General features: G+C 41.3%; 2 protein-coding genes across 3 annotated transcripts in view; both read left to right on the top strand.

The window, feature by feature from the left end:
* LOC115102146 (acid-sensing ion channel 1-like) overlaps positions 1-2,833 on the top strand; it is an 86,358-nt gene extending 83,525 nt beyond the window's left edge. Inside the window, exon 11 of one of the 2 annotated variants that reach the window (XM_065005338.1) lies at positions 1,617-2,833. In XM_065005338.1, the coding sequence (XP_064861410.1) occupies positions 1,617-1,724 (108 nt within the window). In that variant the 3' untranslated portion in view covers positions 1,725-2,833. Of the gene's footprint in view, positions 1-1,552 lie in introns of both variants that reach the window. The other variant, XM_029621765.2, reaches the window with a different exon arrangement.
* Positions 2,834-3,635: 802 nt separating this feature from the next.
* LOC115102145 (glycerol-3-phosphate dehydrogenase [NAD(+)], cytoplasmic) lies at positions 3,636-18,131 on the top strand. The gene is made up of 8 exons (XM_029621764.1): positions 3,636-3,774; positions 12,539-12,716; positions 13,257-13,397; positions 15,024-15,162; positions 15,950-16,062; positions 16,307-16,543; positions 16,794-16,900; positions 17,391-18,131. The coding sequence occupies exons 1-8, from the start codon at positions 3,731-3,733 to the stop codon at positions 17,485-17,487; spliced, it is 1,056 nt and encodes a 351-aa protein (XP_029477624.1). The 5' UTR covers positions 3,636-3,730; the 3' UTR covers positions 17,488-18,131.
* The last annotated feature ends 373 nt before the right edge of the window (positions 18,132-18,504 follow it).

Here is an 18,504-nt window from a genome sequence, read left to right as displayed (position 1 = left end):
AACTACAAACCTCAGATTTCCCACTTCCGGGTTGGATTTTTTTCTCAGGTTTTTGCCTGCCATATGAGTTCTGCTATACTCACAGACATAATTCAAACAGTTTTAGAAACTTCAGAGTGTCTTCTATCCAAATCTACTAATACTATGCATATATTAGCAACTGGGCTTGAGGAGCAGGCAGTTTACTCTGGGCACCTTATTCATCCAAGTTACTCAATACTGCCCCCCCCCCCAGTCCCAAAGAAGTTAATTGAAAAGCATTCCAGGTGAATATCTCATGAAGCTGGTTGAGAGAATGGCAAGAGTGTGCAAAGCTGTCATCAAGGCAAAGGGTGGCTACTTATAAATATATTTAGATTTGTTTAACACTTTTTTGGCTACTACATGATTCCATATGTGTTATTTCATAGTTTTGATGTCTTCACTATTATTCTAAAATGTAGAAAATAGTAAAAATTAAGAAAAACCCTCAATAAGTAGGTGTGTCCAAACTTTTGACTGGTATTGTACGTTTAATGTAATCTCAACCACAATCCAAGTCATTTGGTTCTGCTATTCGATGAAGCAAAGTGATAACACATTAATCCGTTGTATAAACAAAATATCTGACATTGTATTCCCTTTTGAATTTCGCTTTTACAAGGTTGAAAGAGCAGTGATAGACATTTGGATGACAACTAAAACAACATTCAGACATTGTTTTTTCCATTGGAATTTGGTTTGACTTTTAGATGGTTGAGAGCATAGTGACACATGGGAAATTCAATAAACTTCTGTCTGTCTATTTGAGTGGATGAATATAGTATGTAACCTCATGAATCAACATCTCAACCAAATATTACCCCATAATCCATGTTGAAATTTCGTGGTTTGCACAGTAGGCGGTTGTTGAAAAAGTACCAAATTGTCATACTTGAGTAAAAGTTTAAAGGTATTTGGTTTTAAATATACTTAAGTATCAAAAGTAAATGGCACAATTTTCGTGTATTTTTTTATTTATGGATAGCCACGGGCACACTCCTACACTCAGACATGATTTACAAACGATGCATTTGTGTTTAGCGAGTCCAGATAAGAGGCATTATGATAACCAGTGCTGTTCTCTAGATAAGTGTGTGAATTGGACCATTTTCCTGTCCCATTTGGGTGTCGGGGAAAATGTATGGAGTAAAAAGTACATTCATTTTTTTAGGAATGTTGTGAAGTAAAAGAAAAATTGTCAAATATTATAATAGTAACATAAAGTACCGATACCTCATAAAACTACTTAAGTAGTACTTTAAAGTATTTTTGCTTTCGTACTTTACACCGCTCCCAGTGGATAATGTGGCACTTGGATTCAAAAGGGGGCTTTATAATATGTTGTGCATTTAATATATGAAGCAGATCTGCAGAAGGATACACTTTTATATGCCTGACTGTATGTTGTCTGTTCAATCTCTGCTTTCTCACTGGTTGTCTTTCAGGAGTTTGGGTTTAACTTGTCTTTTTCTTGTGTTATACTCCCACTTTTTTTTGTCACTAACTATCCATTTCACATTATTCACCCTAGTCTCTCCATGACAATACTCATGCACCACCTCCATACTCTGCCAATATTCTACCTCATCACACAGGGAGGAGCAACCCAGAGGACGTCACCTGCTGAGCCAATCAGAACACAAGGAAGTAAGAAAATGGAGCATTTCAATTTGATTCAAAAGTGGACAGATGTCAGAGTATAAAGCTTGATAATGGGTAATATGTAACAATTCAATAGCACTGAAGTCACACGGGTGCAAGAGTAGTGCAAGCCACGTATAGCCTGCTGGATCATAATGACTGCAATGTCATGAAAGTGGCAATGTTAATCCACGTACAAATTAAAATAGTTATTCTATTGTCTTCTAAGAATGTAATTTTACTTGGGCTACATTTAGATATAGCAAGCAGGACTAAGAGATTTTGGCTTTGGGTGTGTGATGGTGAGAAATGTCCTCGCAGTATATTGGCATGTTTGTCTGTGCTACAATTTTGGTCTGTTTGTTTGTATGGTTGTGTTTATGTGCATGCCCTTTTTGAGTGTGTGTGTGTTTTGAGTGTATGTGTGTGTGTGTAATACTTCAAGAGTACACTTTCTCAAGTTAATGAATTGCAGTCCCGAAATTGGCCCCTTTTGTAATTTACTGCTTCTGTCCAATTGGCCAATTTGACATAATTCAATGAAGTTGATTTTTCATCTTGTATTATAGAGTGAAAAAAAGTCATTATTCAATTGAAAAGATTGGTCACCATTTTCTAAGTAATAAAACAGAGAAGTCAATATTTGTATTTTCTTACGTAAGAAGTGTGAAAGTTTTACAGCCAAATGAGTAGATGAGATAGAACTAGATGACGAGAGATGTCGATCCACTTTTTTGACAATGGAAATATGGCCTGACTCCCAAAAGTTAAACAATTGGACCACTGTTACTACAATATATTTGGGTAGGAACCATTGGAGGTAGTTAGGAGCACTTACTGAAACGATCTCTTATCACTCATGCCTCATTTAGCCATGCTAGATGTATTTATCATAGGAAAGGGGGAGTTGTGTGACAGTGTGTAACTGTGTAGTGTTATTCTCAAGCACAACAGTACCATGAACATGTAAATAAGATACTGCAAGTAAGGACTATGGATAATGTTCTGATGGTGGTTGCATAGTCTTGCCTAATGTTCTTGATGTAATTAATGTAGCCATGTGTATGTGATCTTACTTTTGTTTTTCTATAAATACTATGCCTACCAGTTTACATGTTTTCAGATGTTTTATTTATCTAAAAAGCAACAATAAAGTATAATGAAATTTCAATTCAGTGGAATCTGGCTTCATTTTTGACAAGATCTGAAGACAGACTTTATTTTTATTTTTTCAAGATGGCCCAAACTTCTTACTCTTTCATATCCATGCCAGCTATACCTTTCCTGTACTACAGAGAAACCGAAGAAACACATACATACAATACCAAAATATTTGTTTTACAACATGGGGTAAAGGGAGTTAAGAGTCTGAGTCTGAGTCTAAACTGCTGAATCTATTCTTTCATTGGAATGTCTGTGTTCCCTTGTGACCAGTCACCAACCCAAACAAGGTCCCCTATTGTTTCAATAATTCAATAGTCTCACACAAGAGTCTCCTTCTGCCAGTTAGTGTTGGATATGAGATAATGGTCTCTGAAATTCACATTGAGACAATGAACAACACCCATTGCCATCTGAGGACACCAAAATAGATGAATTTGAATTGAAGATCCTTGGAATGTTGTGTGTGCAAGCCCTGCTAAACTAATATGTTAACAAAGGCTGTATGTTATCCAAGGTACATATATCCAGTCATCCAAGGTTGCAAGTCTCAGCTTGGATTTGATCGTTTCTCATTGAGAATAATGAAGAGATTGCGATGTTTGCACCTGTTTTTCTTTTTGAAAACATAAAGAATGATTTTTAATTTTCAGAATGACCTCAATAAAAATCTGCCCACATGGAACTTTTGGCCGAGTTATTCAGCGGCCAAAAGTTTCATAGGACTTGGCTGAAAGCAGTGGGTGGGACTGTCTCCCCTCAGACTAACCAATGAAATAAGAACAAGATTTACCAACCCCGCTGTGCACTGCCTTTACATACAAAGTACCCCTGTGAATATCCAGTACACACTGCAGCCCGGTTTGTAACAGCGTGCCATTTTTGTCAGTCGACAAGGGTCTTTTCAATGTCAACTCCCAAGAAAGTCTGCATTATTGGCTCTGGCAATTGGTAAGAAAACGTATTTATATCGAATACTTTGTGTTTGTGTGTGGGTGTACCGGGTGCTGTTGCTAGAGAGACGCAGCATATAGTCAATCATAGCAGAAAGCGTAGTAGCCCATGTGATTTTGCTTTAGACTACAGACTGGAGACCATACTGTATTTATGACAATGTTATGAGACATAACCTTTGTTATAGGCCTACATCATGCACGTACTGTATCTCCGATCAAATAGCCCACATGTATGGCTATCAAATAAATATGGGCTTGGATGCTTGGATGTGAATATGTTAACAACAAACACCATATCCTTAAAACAGAACAGGTCAGAATAAAATGGACAATATGGAACGAAATGATTCCGATAAGCAAAAATTACGTTGAAAAGACGTCAAAGTATTTTACAGGCGTTGAAGTTAGGTCCATTTTAGGGTCTGAATGAAAGGTGAAAAGACGTATTTTCCGGACGTTTAATATATGTATTTTCGGAATGTTTTTTTGTTTTTTTCAGACGTTTGAAATCCGGTTCATTTTCGGTTCTGAATGATCGTTGAAAATACGTTTTTATCCGGGATATTGAAAATATGTATTTTCCGCACGTTGAAAATACGTATTTTACTGACGTTGATTTCAGGTTCATTTTCGGTTCTGAGTGATCGTTGAAAATATGTTTTTTTTCCGGGATATTGAAAATATGTATTTTCCGCACGTTGAAAATACGTATTTTACTGACGTTGATTTCAGGTTTATTTTTGGTTCTGAATGAAAGTTGAAAAGACGTTATTTACAGACATTGATAATACAATGTTTTGGGTGATTGATTCTATGGCCAAATTTCAACCGCACATACATTCTCAATTAAGTAAGCATTAAGATGTATCAAAATAATTATTTCATATTTATAATGATTTAGTATTTATTATAGGAAAGAGGAGCCAACTGAACATTGCAACATAGAATATCAAATCAAATTTATTTCTATAGCTCTTCTTACATCAGCTGATATCTCAAAGTGCTGTATAGACACCCAGTCTAAAACCCCAAACAGCAAGCAATGCAGGTGTAGAAGCACGGTGGCTAGGAAAAACTCCCTAGAAAGGCCAAAACCTAGGAAGAAACCTAGAGAGGAACCAGGCTATGAGGGTGGTCAGTCCTCTTCTGGCTGTGCCGGGTGGAGATTATAACAGAACATGGCACGATGTTCAAACGTTCATAGATGACCATCATGGTCAAATAATAATAATCACAGTAGTTGTCGAGGGTGCAACAAAAAGCTCCCAAAAAGCTTTAAAACTTGTAGTAATAATGTTCAAAGTGTCCAATCTACAGAATAATCCAATAGACCACTTCAACTAGAAACATATTTGGTTACATAAATATTGTTTTCTTGATATGACTGTGGTATGTTGTTGCTTTACCAAATACATGTAAAAAACAGTTTGCAAAGCATGCTGGGTATTATTCTAATGAGCTCAACCGCCAAACAAGTACACATTTGGGTATAGAAGTCTATGTTTGGGCCAAATCAGGGCCGGTCCAGACCGGACCAAATCTGAACCAAACATAGACGTCTATGATTGTTTCAGATTTGGTCCGATCTGGACCAAAAATCTACGTCCTTGGATGTTAAAATCAAGGCCGGTCTGGAGAGGACCAAAAAAAGACCTCCAAAAATGTCGGTTGTCTGCCGTGCTTGTACCTGGATCAGACCGACAGCATCATAAATTCTACCGTCAAACTTTTTCCATTATGTAACCCAACATTTTTACTGGATATGTGTGCAACCAAAGTTCAACATTCACCTTATGCTGTTATTTCTGCCAAGTCTATACATACAGTTTGATGCATATGTTTGATATATCCAACGTATGCACCACACAGACCACAGTTATGCACTGCAACTGCCTCGACAACGCAATGCTGCAAGGCAAACACAGCGTTCTATTAGAAATGTATGTGCTTCCAGTGTACCAAAATGCAATGATGCTGTCGGTCTGATCGAGGCAGTATGCCTTGTTTACAGTACATCGTGACATATATTTTATTACACCGTACGTCATCTTCATGTAATCTCGTTCCGCTACTGGACGGAGAGCATAGGGCAGCCATACTCAACTGGCAGACTGCGATCCGGATCCGGACCCAGAACAGGGTCAATACGGACCACTTTCAACTTCTGTTGAGAGTTGTTATGGTAGAATGGCTGCACAAGGTTCAATTCATTTGGTAGTGCATGGGCATTTTTCCTCTTGTTTTGTCATACACTGACAGACCTTCATAGGGTTTCACAACGCAAGACAAGATGGAGGAGAGCCATAGTCTTTTGTCAGAGATCGCATTTATTTTGGGAGATTGCAAAATATGACCTTTTCATTCGCAATATTGTTTCAGGTGATAATAAAACTTTTTTTGTTTAGTTGATTTTTTTCTCAACTTTTTTCTCAAACTTTCTAGCAAGTCAAGCTAGCTTACAGAGCAGCAAGCTAGTTAGCAAGCTAAAAGCTAGTCTAGGTTGAAGATACTGTAGCTACCGACCACCTAATACTTATCCTCAAAAACAAACATAATTATCATCACAATAAACAAAAACGGAAGGCGACAGTCATATCGCCTTCCATTTAACAGCCAATGTGTATTATTTAATATTACGATTAAAATAGTACTCACTTTTAGGAATGGTAAGTGTTTACAACTTACTAGCTATACCATCACCGAAAACCACATATTTTCATCTTGTTCTGTGGTTTGGTTACTTCCTGTTCTATTAACGGAATCTGGCTGCACTAAAGACAATGCAAAGTTTGGGGAAAAATTAACCCGCAGGGGGCAACTGTGATACGACATTGTTGTCCACGGTCCCCATGCTTGGAAATGAATTACATCCGGTGGAACACAAAAGACTGCTCAGTTGTAATATTTATTCTACCTTTATTTAACTAGGCAAGTCAGTTAAGACAAATTCTTATTTTCAATGGGTTAATTGCCTGTTCAGGGGCAGAATGACAAATTTGTACCTTGTCAGCTCGGGGGTTTGAACTTGCAACCTTCCGGTTACTAGTCCAACGCTCTAACCACTAGGCTACCCTGCCGTTTGAATGGGGCATTAGTTGGTAAGCTGCTGTCCGGAGGTTTCACTCCGTATGCTAAATTGTCCTCAGTGATTTCAATTGTAGGCCTATACGTCCATTTTTGACGAGCTGACCATAGCGAAGAAGAAAATACTGCATTTCCTGCTGTGTAAACACATTGATTGTCATTGCAAATAGGCTCCAACTAACTCCTGATGGGTAGCTGATATGCAGATCTTAAATAGCCAAAATTATGTTTTTTATTTTTTTATTTCACCTTTATTTAACCAGGTAGGCTAGTTGAGAACAAGTTCTCATTTACAACTGCGATCTGGCCATGATAAAACAAAGCAGTTCGACATATACAACAACACAGAGTTACACATGGACTAAACAAACATACAGTCAATAATACAGTAGAAAAAAGTATATATACAGTGTGTGCAAATTAGGTAAGATAAGGGAGGTAAAGGCAATAAAATAGGCCAAAGTGGCAAGGTAATTATCAATTAAACACTGGAGTGATAGATGTGCAGAAGATAAATGTGCAAGTAGAGATACTGGGGTGCAAAGGAGCAAAATAAATAAATAAATACAGTATGTGGATGAGGTAGTTGGATGGGCTATTTACAGATGGGCTATGTACAGGTGCAATGATCTGTGAGCTGCTCTGACAGCTGGTGCTTAAAGTTAGTGAGGGAGATATGAGTCTCCAGCTTCAGTGATTTTTGCAGTTCGTTCCAGTCATTGGCAGCAGGGAACTGGAAGGAAAGGCGGCCAATGGAGAAATTGGCTTTGGGGGTGACCAGGGAAATATACCTGCAGGAGCGTGTGCTATGGGTGGTTGCTGCGAAGGTGACCAGTGAGCTGAGATAAGGCGGGGCTTTACCTAGCAAAGACTTATAGATGACCTGGAGCAAGTGGGTTTGGTGACGAATATGAAGCGAGGGTCAGCCAATGAGAGCATACAGGTCGCAGTGGTGGGTAGTATATGGGGCTTTGGTGACAAAACAGATGGCACTGTGATAGACTGTATCCAATTTGCTGAGTAAAGTGTTGGAGGCTATTTTGTAAAGGACATCGCCGAAGTCAAGGATTGGTAGGATAGTCAGTTTTACGAGGGTATGTTTGGCAGCATGAGTGAAGGATGATTTGTTGTGAAATAGGAAGCCGATTCTAGATTTAATTTTGGATTGAAGGTGTTTAATGTGAGTCTGGAAGGAGATTTTACAGTCTAACCAGACACCTAGTTATTTGTAGTTGTCCACATATTCTAAGTCAGAACCGTCCATAGTAGTGATGCTGGATGGGCGGGCAGGTGCGGGCAGCGATCGGTTGAAGAGCATGCATTTAGTTTTACTTGCATTTAAGAGCAGTTGGAGGCACCGGAAGGAGAGTTGTATGGCATTGAAGCTCGTCTGGAGGTTAGTTAACACAGTGTCCAAAGAAGGGCCAGAAGTATACAGAATGGTGTTGTCTGCGTAGAGGTGGATATGAGAATCACCAGGTGGATATGCGAATCACCAGCAGCAAGAGCGACATCATTGATGTACACAGAGAAAAGAGTCGGCCCCTAGAATTGTGGCAGCCCCAGAGACTGCCAGAGGTCCGGACAACAGGCCCTCTGATTTGACACACTGAACTCTATCAGAGAAGTAGTTGGTGAACCAGGCGAGGGGGTCATTTGAGAAACCAAGGCTGTTGAGTGTCTCCCCCTTTGAAGAGGGGGATGACCGCGGCAGCTTTCCAATGGTTGGCGATCTCAGATGATACGAAAGACAGGTTGAACAGTCTAGTAATAGGGGTTGCAACAATTTCGGCTGATCATTTTGGAAAGAGAGGGTTCAGATTGTCTAGCCCTGCTGATTTGTAGGGGTCCAGATTTTGCAGCTCTTTCAGGAACATCAGCTATCTGGATTTGGGTGAAGGAGAAATGGGGGAGGCTTGGGCAAGTTGCTTTGGGGGGTGCAGGGCTGTTGACCAGGGTAGGTGTGGCCAAGTGGAAAGCATGGCCAGCCGTAGAAAAATGCTTTTTGAAATTCTCAATTATTGTGGATTTATCGGTGGTGACAGTGTTTCCTAGCCTCAGTGCAGTGGGCAGCTAGGAGGAGGTGCTCTTATTGCCCATGGACTTTACAGTGTCCCAGAACTTTTTTGAGTTTGTGCCACAGGATGCAAATTTCTGTTTGAAAAAGCTAGCCTTAGCTTTCCTAACTGCCAATTGGTTCCTAACTTCCCTGAAAAGTTGCATATCGCGGGGGCTGTTCGATGCTAATGCAGTACGCCACAGGAGTTTTTTTTGCGCTGGTCAAGGGCAGTCAGGTCTGGAGTGAACCACAGGCTATATCTGTTCCTGGTTCAACATTTTTTGAATGGGGCATGCTTATTTAAGATTGTGAGGAAAGCACTTCTAAAGAATAACCAGGCATCTTCTACTGATGGAATGAGGTCAATATCCTTCCAGGATACCCGGGCCAGGTCGATTAGAAAGGTCTGTTTGCTGAAGTGTTATAGGGAGCGTTTGACAGTGATGAGGGGTGATCGTTTGACCGCAGACCCATTACGGACACAAGCAATGAGGCAGTGATCGCTGAGATCCTGGTTGAAAACAGCAGAGGTGTATTTAGAGGGCAGGTTGGTCAGGATTATATCTATGAGGGTGCCTGTGTTTATGGATTTGGAGTTGTACCTGGTAGGTTCATTGATAATTTGTGTGAGATTTAGGGCATCAAGCTTAGATTGTAGGATGGCCAGGGTGTTAAACATGTCCCAGTTTAGGTCACCTAACAGCACGAGCTCTAAAGATAGATGGGGGGCAATCAATTCACATATGGTGTCCAGGGCACAGCTGGGGGCAGAAGGTGGTCTATAGCAAGCGGCAACGGTGAGAGACTTGTTTCTGGAAAGGTGGATTTTTAAAAGTAGAAGCTCAAATTGTTTGGGCACAGACCTGGATAGTAAGACAGAACTCTGCAGGCTATCTCGGCAGTAGTTTGCAAATCTGCCCCCTTTGGCAGTTCTATCTTGTCAGAAAATATCATACAGTGAGGGAAAAAAACGATTTGATCCCCTGCTGATTTTGTACGTTTGCCCACTGACAAAGAAATGATCGGTCTATCATTTTAATGGTAGGTATATTTGAACAGTGAGAGACAGAATAACAACAACAATCCAGAAAAACGCATGTCAAAAATGTTATTAAATTGATTTGCATTTTAATGAGGGAAATAACTATTTGACCCCCTCTCAATCAGAAAGATTTCTGGCTCCCAGGTGCCTTTTATACAGGTAACGAGCTGAGATTAGGAGCACACTCATAAAGGGAGTGCTCCTAATCTCATTTTGTTACCTGTATAAAAGACACCTGTCCACAGAAGCAATCAATCAGATTCCAAACTCTCCTCCATGGCCAAGACCAAAGAGCTCTCCAAGGATGTCTGGGACAAGATTGTAGACCTACACAAGGCTGGAATGGGCTACAAGACCATCGCCAAGCAGCTTGGTGAGAAGGTGACAACAGTTGGTGCGATTATTTGTAAATGGAAGAAACACAAAAGAACTGTCAATCTCCCTCGGCCTGGGGCTCCATGCAAGATCTCACCTCGTGGAGTTGCAATGATCATGAGAACGGTGAGGAATCAGCCCAGAACTACACAGGAGGATCTTGTCAATGATCTCAAGGCAGCTGGGACCATAGTCACCAAGAAAACAATTGGTAACACACTACGCCGTGATGGAATGAAATCCTGCAGCGCCCGCAAGGTCCCCCTGCTCAACAAAGCACATATGCATGCCTGTCTGAAGTTTGCCAATGAACATCTGAATGATTCAGAGGACAACTGGGTGAAAGTGTTGTGGTCAGATGAGACCAAAATGGAGCTCTTTGGCATCAACTCAACTCTCCGTGTTTGAAGGAGGAGGAATGCTGCCCATGACCCCAAGAACACAATCCCCACCGTCAAACATGGAGGTGGAAACATTATGCTTTGGGGGTGTTTTTCTGCTAAGGGGACAGGACAACTTCACCGCATCAAAGGGCCGATGGACGGGGCCATGTACCGTCAAATCTTGGGTGAGAACCTCCTTCCCTCAGCCAGGGCATTGAAAATGGGTCCTGGATGGGTATTCCAGTATGACAATGACCCAAAACACACAGCCAAGGCAACAAAGGAGTGGTTCAAGAAGAAGCACATTAAGGACCTGGAGGGGCCTAGCCAGTCTCCAGACCTTAATCCCATAGAAAATCTGTGGAGGGAGCTGAAGGCTCAAGTTGCCAAACGTCAGCTTCGAAACCTTAATGACTTGGAGAAGATCTGCAAAGAGGAGTGGGACAAAATCCCATGTGTGCAAACCTGGTGGCCAACTAAAATAAACTTGATTGCCAACAAGGGTTTTGCCACCAAGTACTAAGTGATGTTTTGCAGAGGGGTCAAATACTTATTTCCCTCATTAAAATGCAAATCAATTTATAACATTTTTGACATGTGTTTTTCTGGATTATTTTGTTGTTATTCTGTCTCTCACTGTTCAAATAAACCTACCATTACAATTATAGACTGATAATTTCTTTGTCAGTGGGCAAACGTACAAAATCAGCAGGGGATCAAATACTTGTTTTCCCTCACTGTAGTTAGGGATGGACATTTCAGGGTTTTTGGTGGCCTTCCTAAACCAGGATTCAGACATGGCTAGGACATCCAGGTTGGAAGAGTGTGCTAAAGCAGTGAATTAAACAAACTTAGGGAGGAGGCTTCTAATGTTAATATGCATGAAGCCAAGGCTTTTATGGTTACAGAAGTCAACAAATGAGAGCGCCTGGGGAGTGGGAGTAGAACTAGGCACTGCAGGGCCTGGATTAACCTCTACATCACCAGAGGAACAGAGGAGGAGTAGGATAAGGGTACGGCTAAAGGCTATAAGAACTGGTCATCTAGTACGTACGGAACAAAGTAAAAGGAGCAGGTTTCTGGGCGCGGTAGAATAGATTCAATGCATAATGTACAGACAAAAGCATGGTAGGATGTGAATACAGTGGAGGTAAACCTAGGCATTGAGTGACGATGAGAGAGGTATTGTCTCTAGAGACACCAATTAAACCAGGAGAGGTCACTGCATGTGTGGGAGGTGAGGGTTATCTGAGGCATATTGAGCAGGGCTGGAGGCTCTACAGTGAAACAAAACAATAATCACTTCCCAAAACAGCAATGGAGAAGGCATATTGACATTAGGGAGAGGCATGCGTAGCCGAGTGATCATAGGGTCCAATGAGTAGCTGGACGGGCTGGAGACACAGCAATTCATACAGCTAGCGGGCCGGGGCTAGCAGGCAGGCAGAAGGGCCTTAGAGGGACTTTGCGACGAAAGAAGTCTATTGTAGCCCCCTCGTGCGGTTACGTCGGCAGACCAGTCGTGATGGTTCAGCAGGGGTCCGTCCGTGTAGTAAAAGTAAAAACGTTAGTTGATAACTCATCCAAATGTAAATCTTGCAAGTTGCAAATTTGCAATACGATTAAGTTGTTTGTGCTCTGGGCTCCTTTCCAAAAAGTATTTCAGGCATTTGTATTGTTCAATCTAGGGTGCATGTGCACAGTTCAGTTGTTCTTTCTGAAAATCGCAGACAAAATAGAATAATGAGATTACCCTTGTAAATCATGGACGACAAACTTAAAGGCATGATTATATTGCAATTTCTCTACTATACAGGGGCTCTGCTATTGCCAAAATAGTGGGTTCCAATGCTGCGCAGAACTCCAAGTTTGACAACACCGTGACCATGTGGGTGTTTGAAGAGATGGTGGATGGTCGCAAGCTGACAGACATCATTAACACCGACCATGAGAATGTCAAGTACCTGCCTGGACACAAGCTACCCCCCAATGTGGTGAGAAACACATTAAACGCCACTATGTGTTGGAATCCTACTTTTCTTTTGTGCCTTTTTGTGGCTGTTTGTTCTGCCACAACTAGGAGGTCCTAATGTGATGAGTAATAAACTACTGTGGGGAATAGGGCCAGAGGCCTGCTGCTGGTCCATGTGTGTAAAGGGTCACCTAGCTCAGTTATTATGTGTTGCAACTGCAGCTGTCCTTGCAGCTCTCTGTACCTCTCACTACAATCCCCACCATGATAGTTTTGTGAATCCCTGCCACCTGGCTTTTGTAGGATGGGTCATTCTGACTTGACTGATTTAGCACAGACCAACCAGTCACTGCATTATATAACACAATTGTAAAATTAAACTTTCTCATTCAATTGTTTTTGGCAGGAAGCCACATTTTTATACCTTTGATTTAGCTTTGTGCTTTGCTGCAAACGCTCTTTAGAAGTGAGAACGGATTAAGTTTACAATGTGCAAGGACTACATGGGACACACAGGCTAAGGCCAGTGCCCTGACTGTCCCCTCTTCTGTCTCTCTCCCAGTTGGCTGTTGCTGAGTTGGTGGACGCTGCCAAGGAAGCAGACATCCTAGTGTTTGTGATCCCCCATCAGTTCATCGGCAGAGTGTGTGACACCATGAAGGGGAAGATAAAGAGCGATGCACTAGGAATGTCACTCATCAAGGTTTGGCTAAGGGCCTCTCTACACTACACTACTAAACTTTGACAACACAAACTAGGTCCAGAAGAGATACTTGTGTAGTCTAAAGAGACAGATCTAGATTCAAATCTCTCTTTACACTGTACCACATACCACCCTCTGAGTGGTACAGTGTAAAGACATAGGCTCTCCCACACCAAATGTGTCTTCCGCATTTAACCCAACCCCTCTTAAAATATCTGCACATTTGTGAATCATTTCATTAATCAATTGTGCAATACTATGTGCAATATGGTTTAGATGAGAAGCTCCTGTAGAATTTGAATTGCTATCCTTATTTTGTTTGTCTATATACTATATTTGTCTATATACTATATATATATAGACTATATATAGAGCTCACTACATATACTTTACTAATGTAAATCTATCCTAATACCCATGCTCTCCTCACTGTGAATGTGCTGTGTGTATTTCTCAACCTTTTCTTACATAAGGGACCGGATTGGCTGGCTTTGGTGCTCCTTTGGGGACCATTGTAATTTAAACTAGCACTTGAGAACTTATGAAATCGGTGCTTGTTAATTTTCTCAATCATTGAGAAACATTGTCCTACTCTGTCCTTAGCTTGATACTTGGAAGAAACTATCTGACCCCCATTATCATGCTCTGTCAATCATTGACTCCTTCAGCCTCTTGCATTACAAATTACGGGGTGATTTACGGTACACAGATTACAGTAAAACTAACACTGGACTAAAATGCAACCTAAATGGAGAATCTCCATTGAAAACACTTCTTTGTCCAGGGTTAGGCTTTATGCTGCATTCATAACCAAGTGGGAAGGTAGAAATGAGCAGTTGTGAAGTCGTAAATACCAGTTAGATGCATTCACGTGCTTTGAACTCGTTTAGAAACGCCCATTGGCAAATGGCCAACAAGCTGCGTCAACCATAAAATATGAATATATTGCTTTGTATAAATCATGTCTTGTTGTTGGATTTAATTGACAAAAATGCTGTTATCGAGAGAATTCCAATAGAAGGTGACGTCAGAGGTCAGCATGTAGAAGACGTCAGAGTACAGGGATGATAGACGACTTTCCCACTTGTAATTACCAGTTGGAGGGGCGTTCAAGTGGATTTTTCCCAGTCGTATATATGGTAAATACCACCTTCCCACTTGGTTATGAACGCAGGGTTAATCTGTGTCCGAGAAACCCCCCCTAAAAATGTTAAAGCAGTAGTTAAGTTTTATTAGTCGTATGTACAGTATACACATGGTATGCACTGTCCAACGAAATGCTTTACTTGAAGGATTCTTCTCGGCAATGCAACAACAATAACAAAAAATGAAATATAAGAATATGAGTAAATGGCTCAGTAGAACAGAATAGACATAAGTATAATAGCGTAAGTATAATACAGGAAGGCACAATTTATAGCACAATGTATTAGGGAAGGGGCGGATTGGGGGGCAAGTGTTTAAATTGTGCAGTATTAGCGATAGTAAATAAGTCATGTTGACCGATTCTGATTGTGTTAATGTGAAGTTAACTGCTCCACTGTAGTAATGTACAGTACCTCTCTTGAATTGCTTTATTGTGCGTTCTGTGTACTGAGTACTCATGTGCTGTGTGTTCTAATCCAGGGTGTGGATGAAGGTCCTGATGGGCTGAAGCTCATCTCTGATGTGATCCAGGAGAAGCTGAGCATCACCATGAGTGTGCTGATGGGGGCCAACATCGCCAACGAGGTCGCCGATGAGAAGTTCTGTGAGACCACTATCGGTTAGACTCATTGGGTGAAGGGGAACATTTGGAGAGATGAACATTGTGAAAATGAGCTTTGTGAAAATGAATTTTGTGGGCTAGGTTATCATTGCATCCTACATACTTTTGAATGGCGTGCTGTCCCTTGTCTTTTTCCCTTTCTGAAAATGTCTCTTAATAGTTTGGATAGATTGTACAGCACAGTGCAACCTGAAAAGTAAGGCATTAATATAAACAGTTTTGAGAGTTGGTCCATTTTGTCAGTGTGTGTGTGTAGACATTAGTAAAGGTATTCAACATAGATGTTAGAAGTTTAATTGTTAGAAACTGAACTGGAGTAGTAAAAGTAAATAAGTTAAACTTGTTTTTGTAAGGACAACCTGTGCCAGATTTAATCAACCTGCAATAAAACAATGTCTCTGCGCAAGACTGCCACATCAGCATGGAGGTAAAAGTCTGGCTGTTTACATTACAGAGAGTGAGCTGGCTTGTTTTACGGTAGTTCTGTACACTTGTTATTGTATGCAGCACTAGTGAACTCTGGCATGTAATTTCTCTTCAGTGTGTTTTAAACATGACAATGAGCATGTCTCGGGCCACGTTGTTCCTTACTGTGTGACCAGCCTATAAGTCTGGACCCTGGTATGGACCTTAAGTTTTTCTGATTTAAGCCATGTGGTCTTAAACCAGCATTAAGTATGACAATACAAGAGTGGTGAAGTATTTGAATGGGCTGGTTGTGAAATATACGGATGTTAGGATTGAAAAGGGTAATTTGTCTTTCTCATTCTCCCTCTCTCCCCAGGATGTAAGAATACAGAACATGGGGCTTTGCTGAAGGAACTCATGCAGACCAGTAACTTCCGGGTCACGGTAGTGGAGGAGTCCGATGTGGTTGAAATCTGTGGAGCACTGAAGGTGCCCACTCAACTATTAAGAGATTCTGCTTGGCCTCATCCTAATGTCTCGTCATGTTGTCTCGATGTCTGAATCTCAATTCATCATTTCCTTGTATACTCTCTCCTTGCCCTTCATCTACTTCTTACTGAAAACATAAAAGAGTAGTGAGAAGAGGGCTTAGATGAGAGAAAGTGTTCTGGTAAGAAATGACTGTCCTAATGTGTTGAAGCCATTAACCACAGCTCTCTTCTCTGGCTTTAAGAACATTGTGGCGGTGGGGGCGGGCTTCTGTGACGGCCTGGGCTTCGGTGACAACACCAAGGCGGCGGTGATCCGGTTGGGCCTGATGGAGATGATTGCCTTCGCACGAATCTTCTGCACTGCCGGGCCCGTCTCCTCTGCCACCTTCCTAGAGAGCTGCGGCGTTGCCGACCTCATCACAACCTGCTACGGAGGCCGCAACCGCAAAGTGGCAGAAGCCTTCGCTAAAGGGGGGAAGGTGAGAGGGGACTTCACTAATTGGCTTTTAGGGGTGACGTAAAAATTAAAAAGGTTTGAATTATAGCATTTAGGATTGTAAGGCAGGAAAATACTGCAGATGAACGCGGTCATTTTTTGGTTTGAAAATAAAGGGAGACAGAGATAACGTTAGTAAAGAGTGAGTTTCAGTTCAATATTGTTGTTTTGGAGAGTGGTATAATACCACAATAGTAGTCTTGACTTAACTACTATGTCTGTATTCTGCTCAGTCAATTGAAGAGCTGGAGAAAGAGATGCTGAATGGACAGAAGCTCCAGGGACCAGCAACAGCCTCTGAAGTCCATGTCATCCTAAAGAACAAAAATCTGCTTGACAAGTAGGCACAGAAATCAAACCACTCTTTCACCCATTGAAGAAACTGATGATACATTTCATGTAATGTTTCACTTAAGCAATAAGGCCTGAGGAGTTGTGGTATATGGCCAATATACCACGGCTAAGGGCTGTTCTTAAGCACAACGCAACACGGAGTTCCTAGATACAGACCTTAACCGTGGTATATTGGCCATATACCACAAATCCTGAGGTGCCTTATTGCTATTATAAACTGGTTACCAATGTAATTAGAGCAGTAAAAATAAATGTTCTGTCATACCCATGGTATATGGTCTGAGATACCACGGTTGTCAGCCAATCAGCATTCAGGGCTTGAACCACACATTTTAATTACCAATAACCTCTAGCTCTATCACCTCAGTTAAATGCAGATAAAAAGATAAATATGAAGAAATAGTCCAAACAATGCAGTTATTCTCAAAAAGACAAAGACTGACAACTCAACAATCCCTCCCTCTCGCCTGTCCCAGGTTCCCACTATTCAACGCTGTGTACCAGATCTGCTACCAGGGCCATCCAGTCACAGAGTTCATCAAGTGTTTGCAGAACCACCCGGAGCACATGTAGGCTAACAGACTGACCAAGTGCCAGAAGGATCAACACCACTTCCGCTTTGTACCGGTTAGGAAAATATGTACACTTGCACACTCCACAGCAAGCAGACTCCATCAGACGACGTGAAGTAGTCTACTCTGTACTGCCTAAGGTTTTTTTGTATATACCTCTATAAAACAAGTGCTTTCCTTTTCCTGGTTTTCTACAAGAGTGTGACCCAGCCTTTTGTCACCCAATCAGACGCCACTGTCCATCCTCAGATGTTATCTTGGTCCGTCCATTGTGACCTCACTTCGTAATTGTTTGGCTTATTCATGTTAATTGGGGGTAGGGAGTTGTAGCAGATGCTAGGCCATTTGTGTCCTCGCTTCTCTAATTCTGAATCTCTCTGCGATGACTTAAACTTACTTTATGGATCATTAGGCTAGATTTGCTTAGCACCTGTTAAAAAAACAAATGAAAGTGCCTTTCAACGCCACATTGCAAAAAATATTGGTGTTTTATGTGCTTTGTGAAACCAAATTGTTTTTTCCCTTATGGTACGTCCATTAGTAACCATGACGCTGCCGTTGAATTTCACTGACGTGGCTTACAGTATGTTTGAAAAGGTTACAAAAAAGATTTGCCTTTGAAATAAATCATTGATTTGTATCGTGGCTACCCTTTTCATTTGGCTTCTTGTTCACATAAGCTTCACGAGGAGTTTTATTCTGGTCATGGCAAGTTGTCAACTGGAATCTCAGAGCTGTAGCTCACGTGGTCAGAATCAATTGTTGAGATTTGCATGGACAAGCACATGTCAGAGCCAGGGAAGAGAGAATAGAAGTAACATGAAACCTAGAAAGAGAGTTTGACAGTAAAGGGAGAGGCACTGTGAATAAAACCGCTTCAGTCTTGACGAGCTACTTGCTGTGCAGGCTTTTTGCTCCAACCCTGCAGTACCAGGCTAACTCAAGGAATAAGTTCATTGCTTTAAAATGAGACTTGAGCAGCAGTCTTGGGGAAATAAAGTTCTGCAACAGTCAACCA

The sequence above is a fragment of the Oncorhynchus nerka genome, linkage group LG20 (assembly GCF_034236695.1).
Source record: "Oncorhynchus nerka isolate Pitt River linkage group LG20, Oner_Uvic_2.0, whole genome shotgun sequence".
Lineage (NCBI taxonomy): Eukaryota > Metazoa > Chordata > Actinopteri > Salmoniformes > Salmonidae > Oncorhynchus > Oncorhynchus nerka.
Note: the sequence above shows the minus strand (reverse complement) of the source record. Positions and strands in the feature narration are given on the sequence as shown.

Excerpts from the sequence above, each read along its gene's own strand:
- LOC115102145 (XM_029621764.1), top strand. The coding sequence starts at position 3,731 with ATGTCAACTCCCAAGAAAGTCTGCATTATTGGCTCTGGCAATTG. Across the intron at positions 16,063-16,306 it reads AAATCTGTGGAGCACTGAAG|AACATTGTGGCGGTGGGGGC; the intron begins GTGCCCACTCAA and ends TCTGGCTTTAAG. Across the intron at positions 16,901-17,390 it reads AACAAAAATCTGCTTGACAA|GTTCCCACTATTCAACGCTG; the intron begins GTAGGCACAGAA and ends CGCCTGTCCCAG.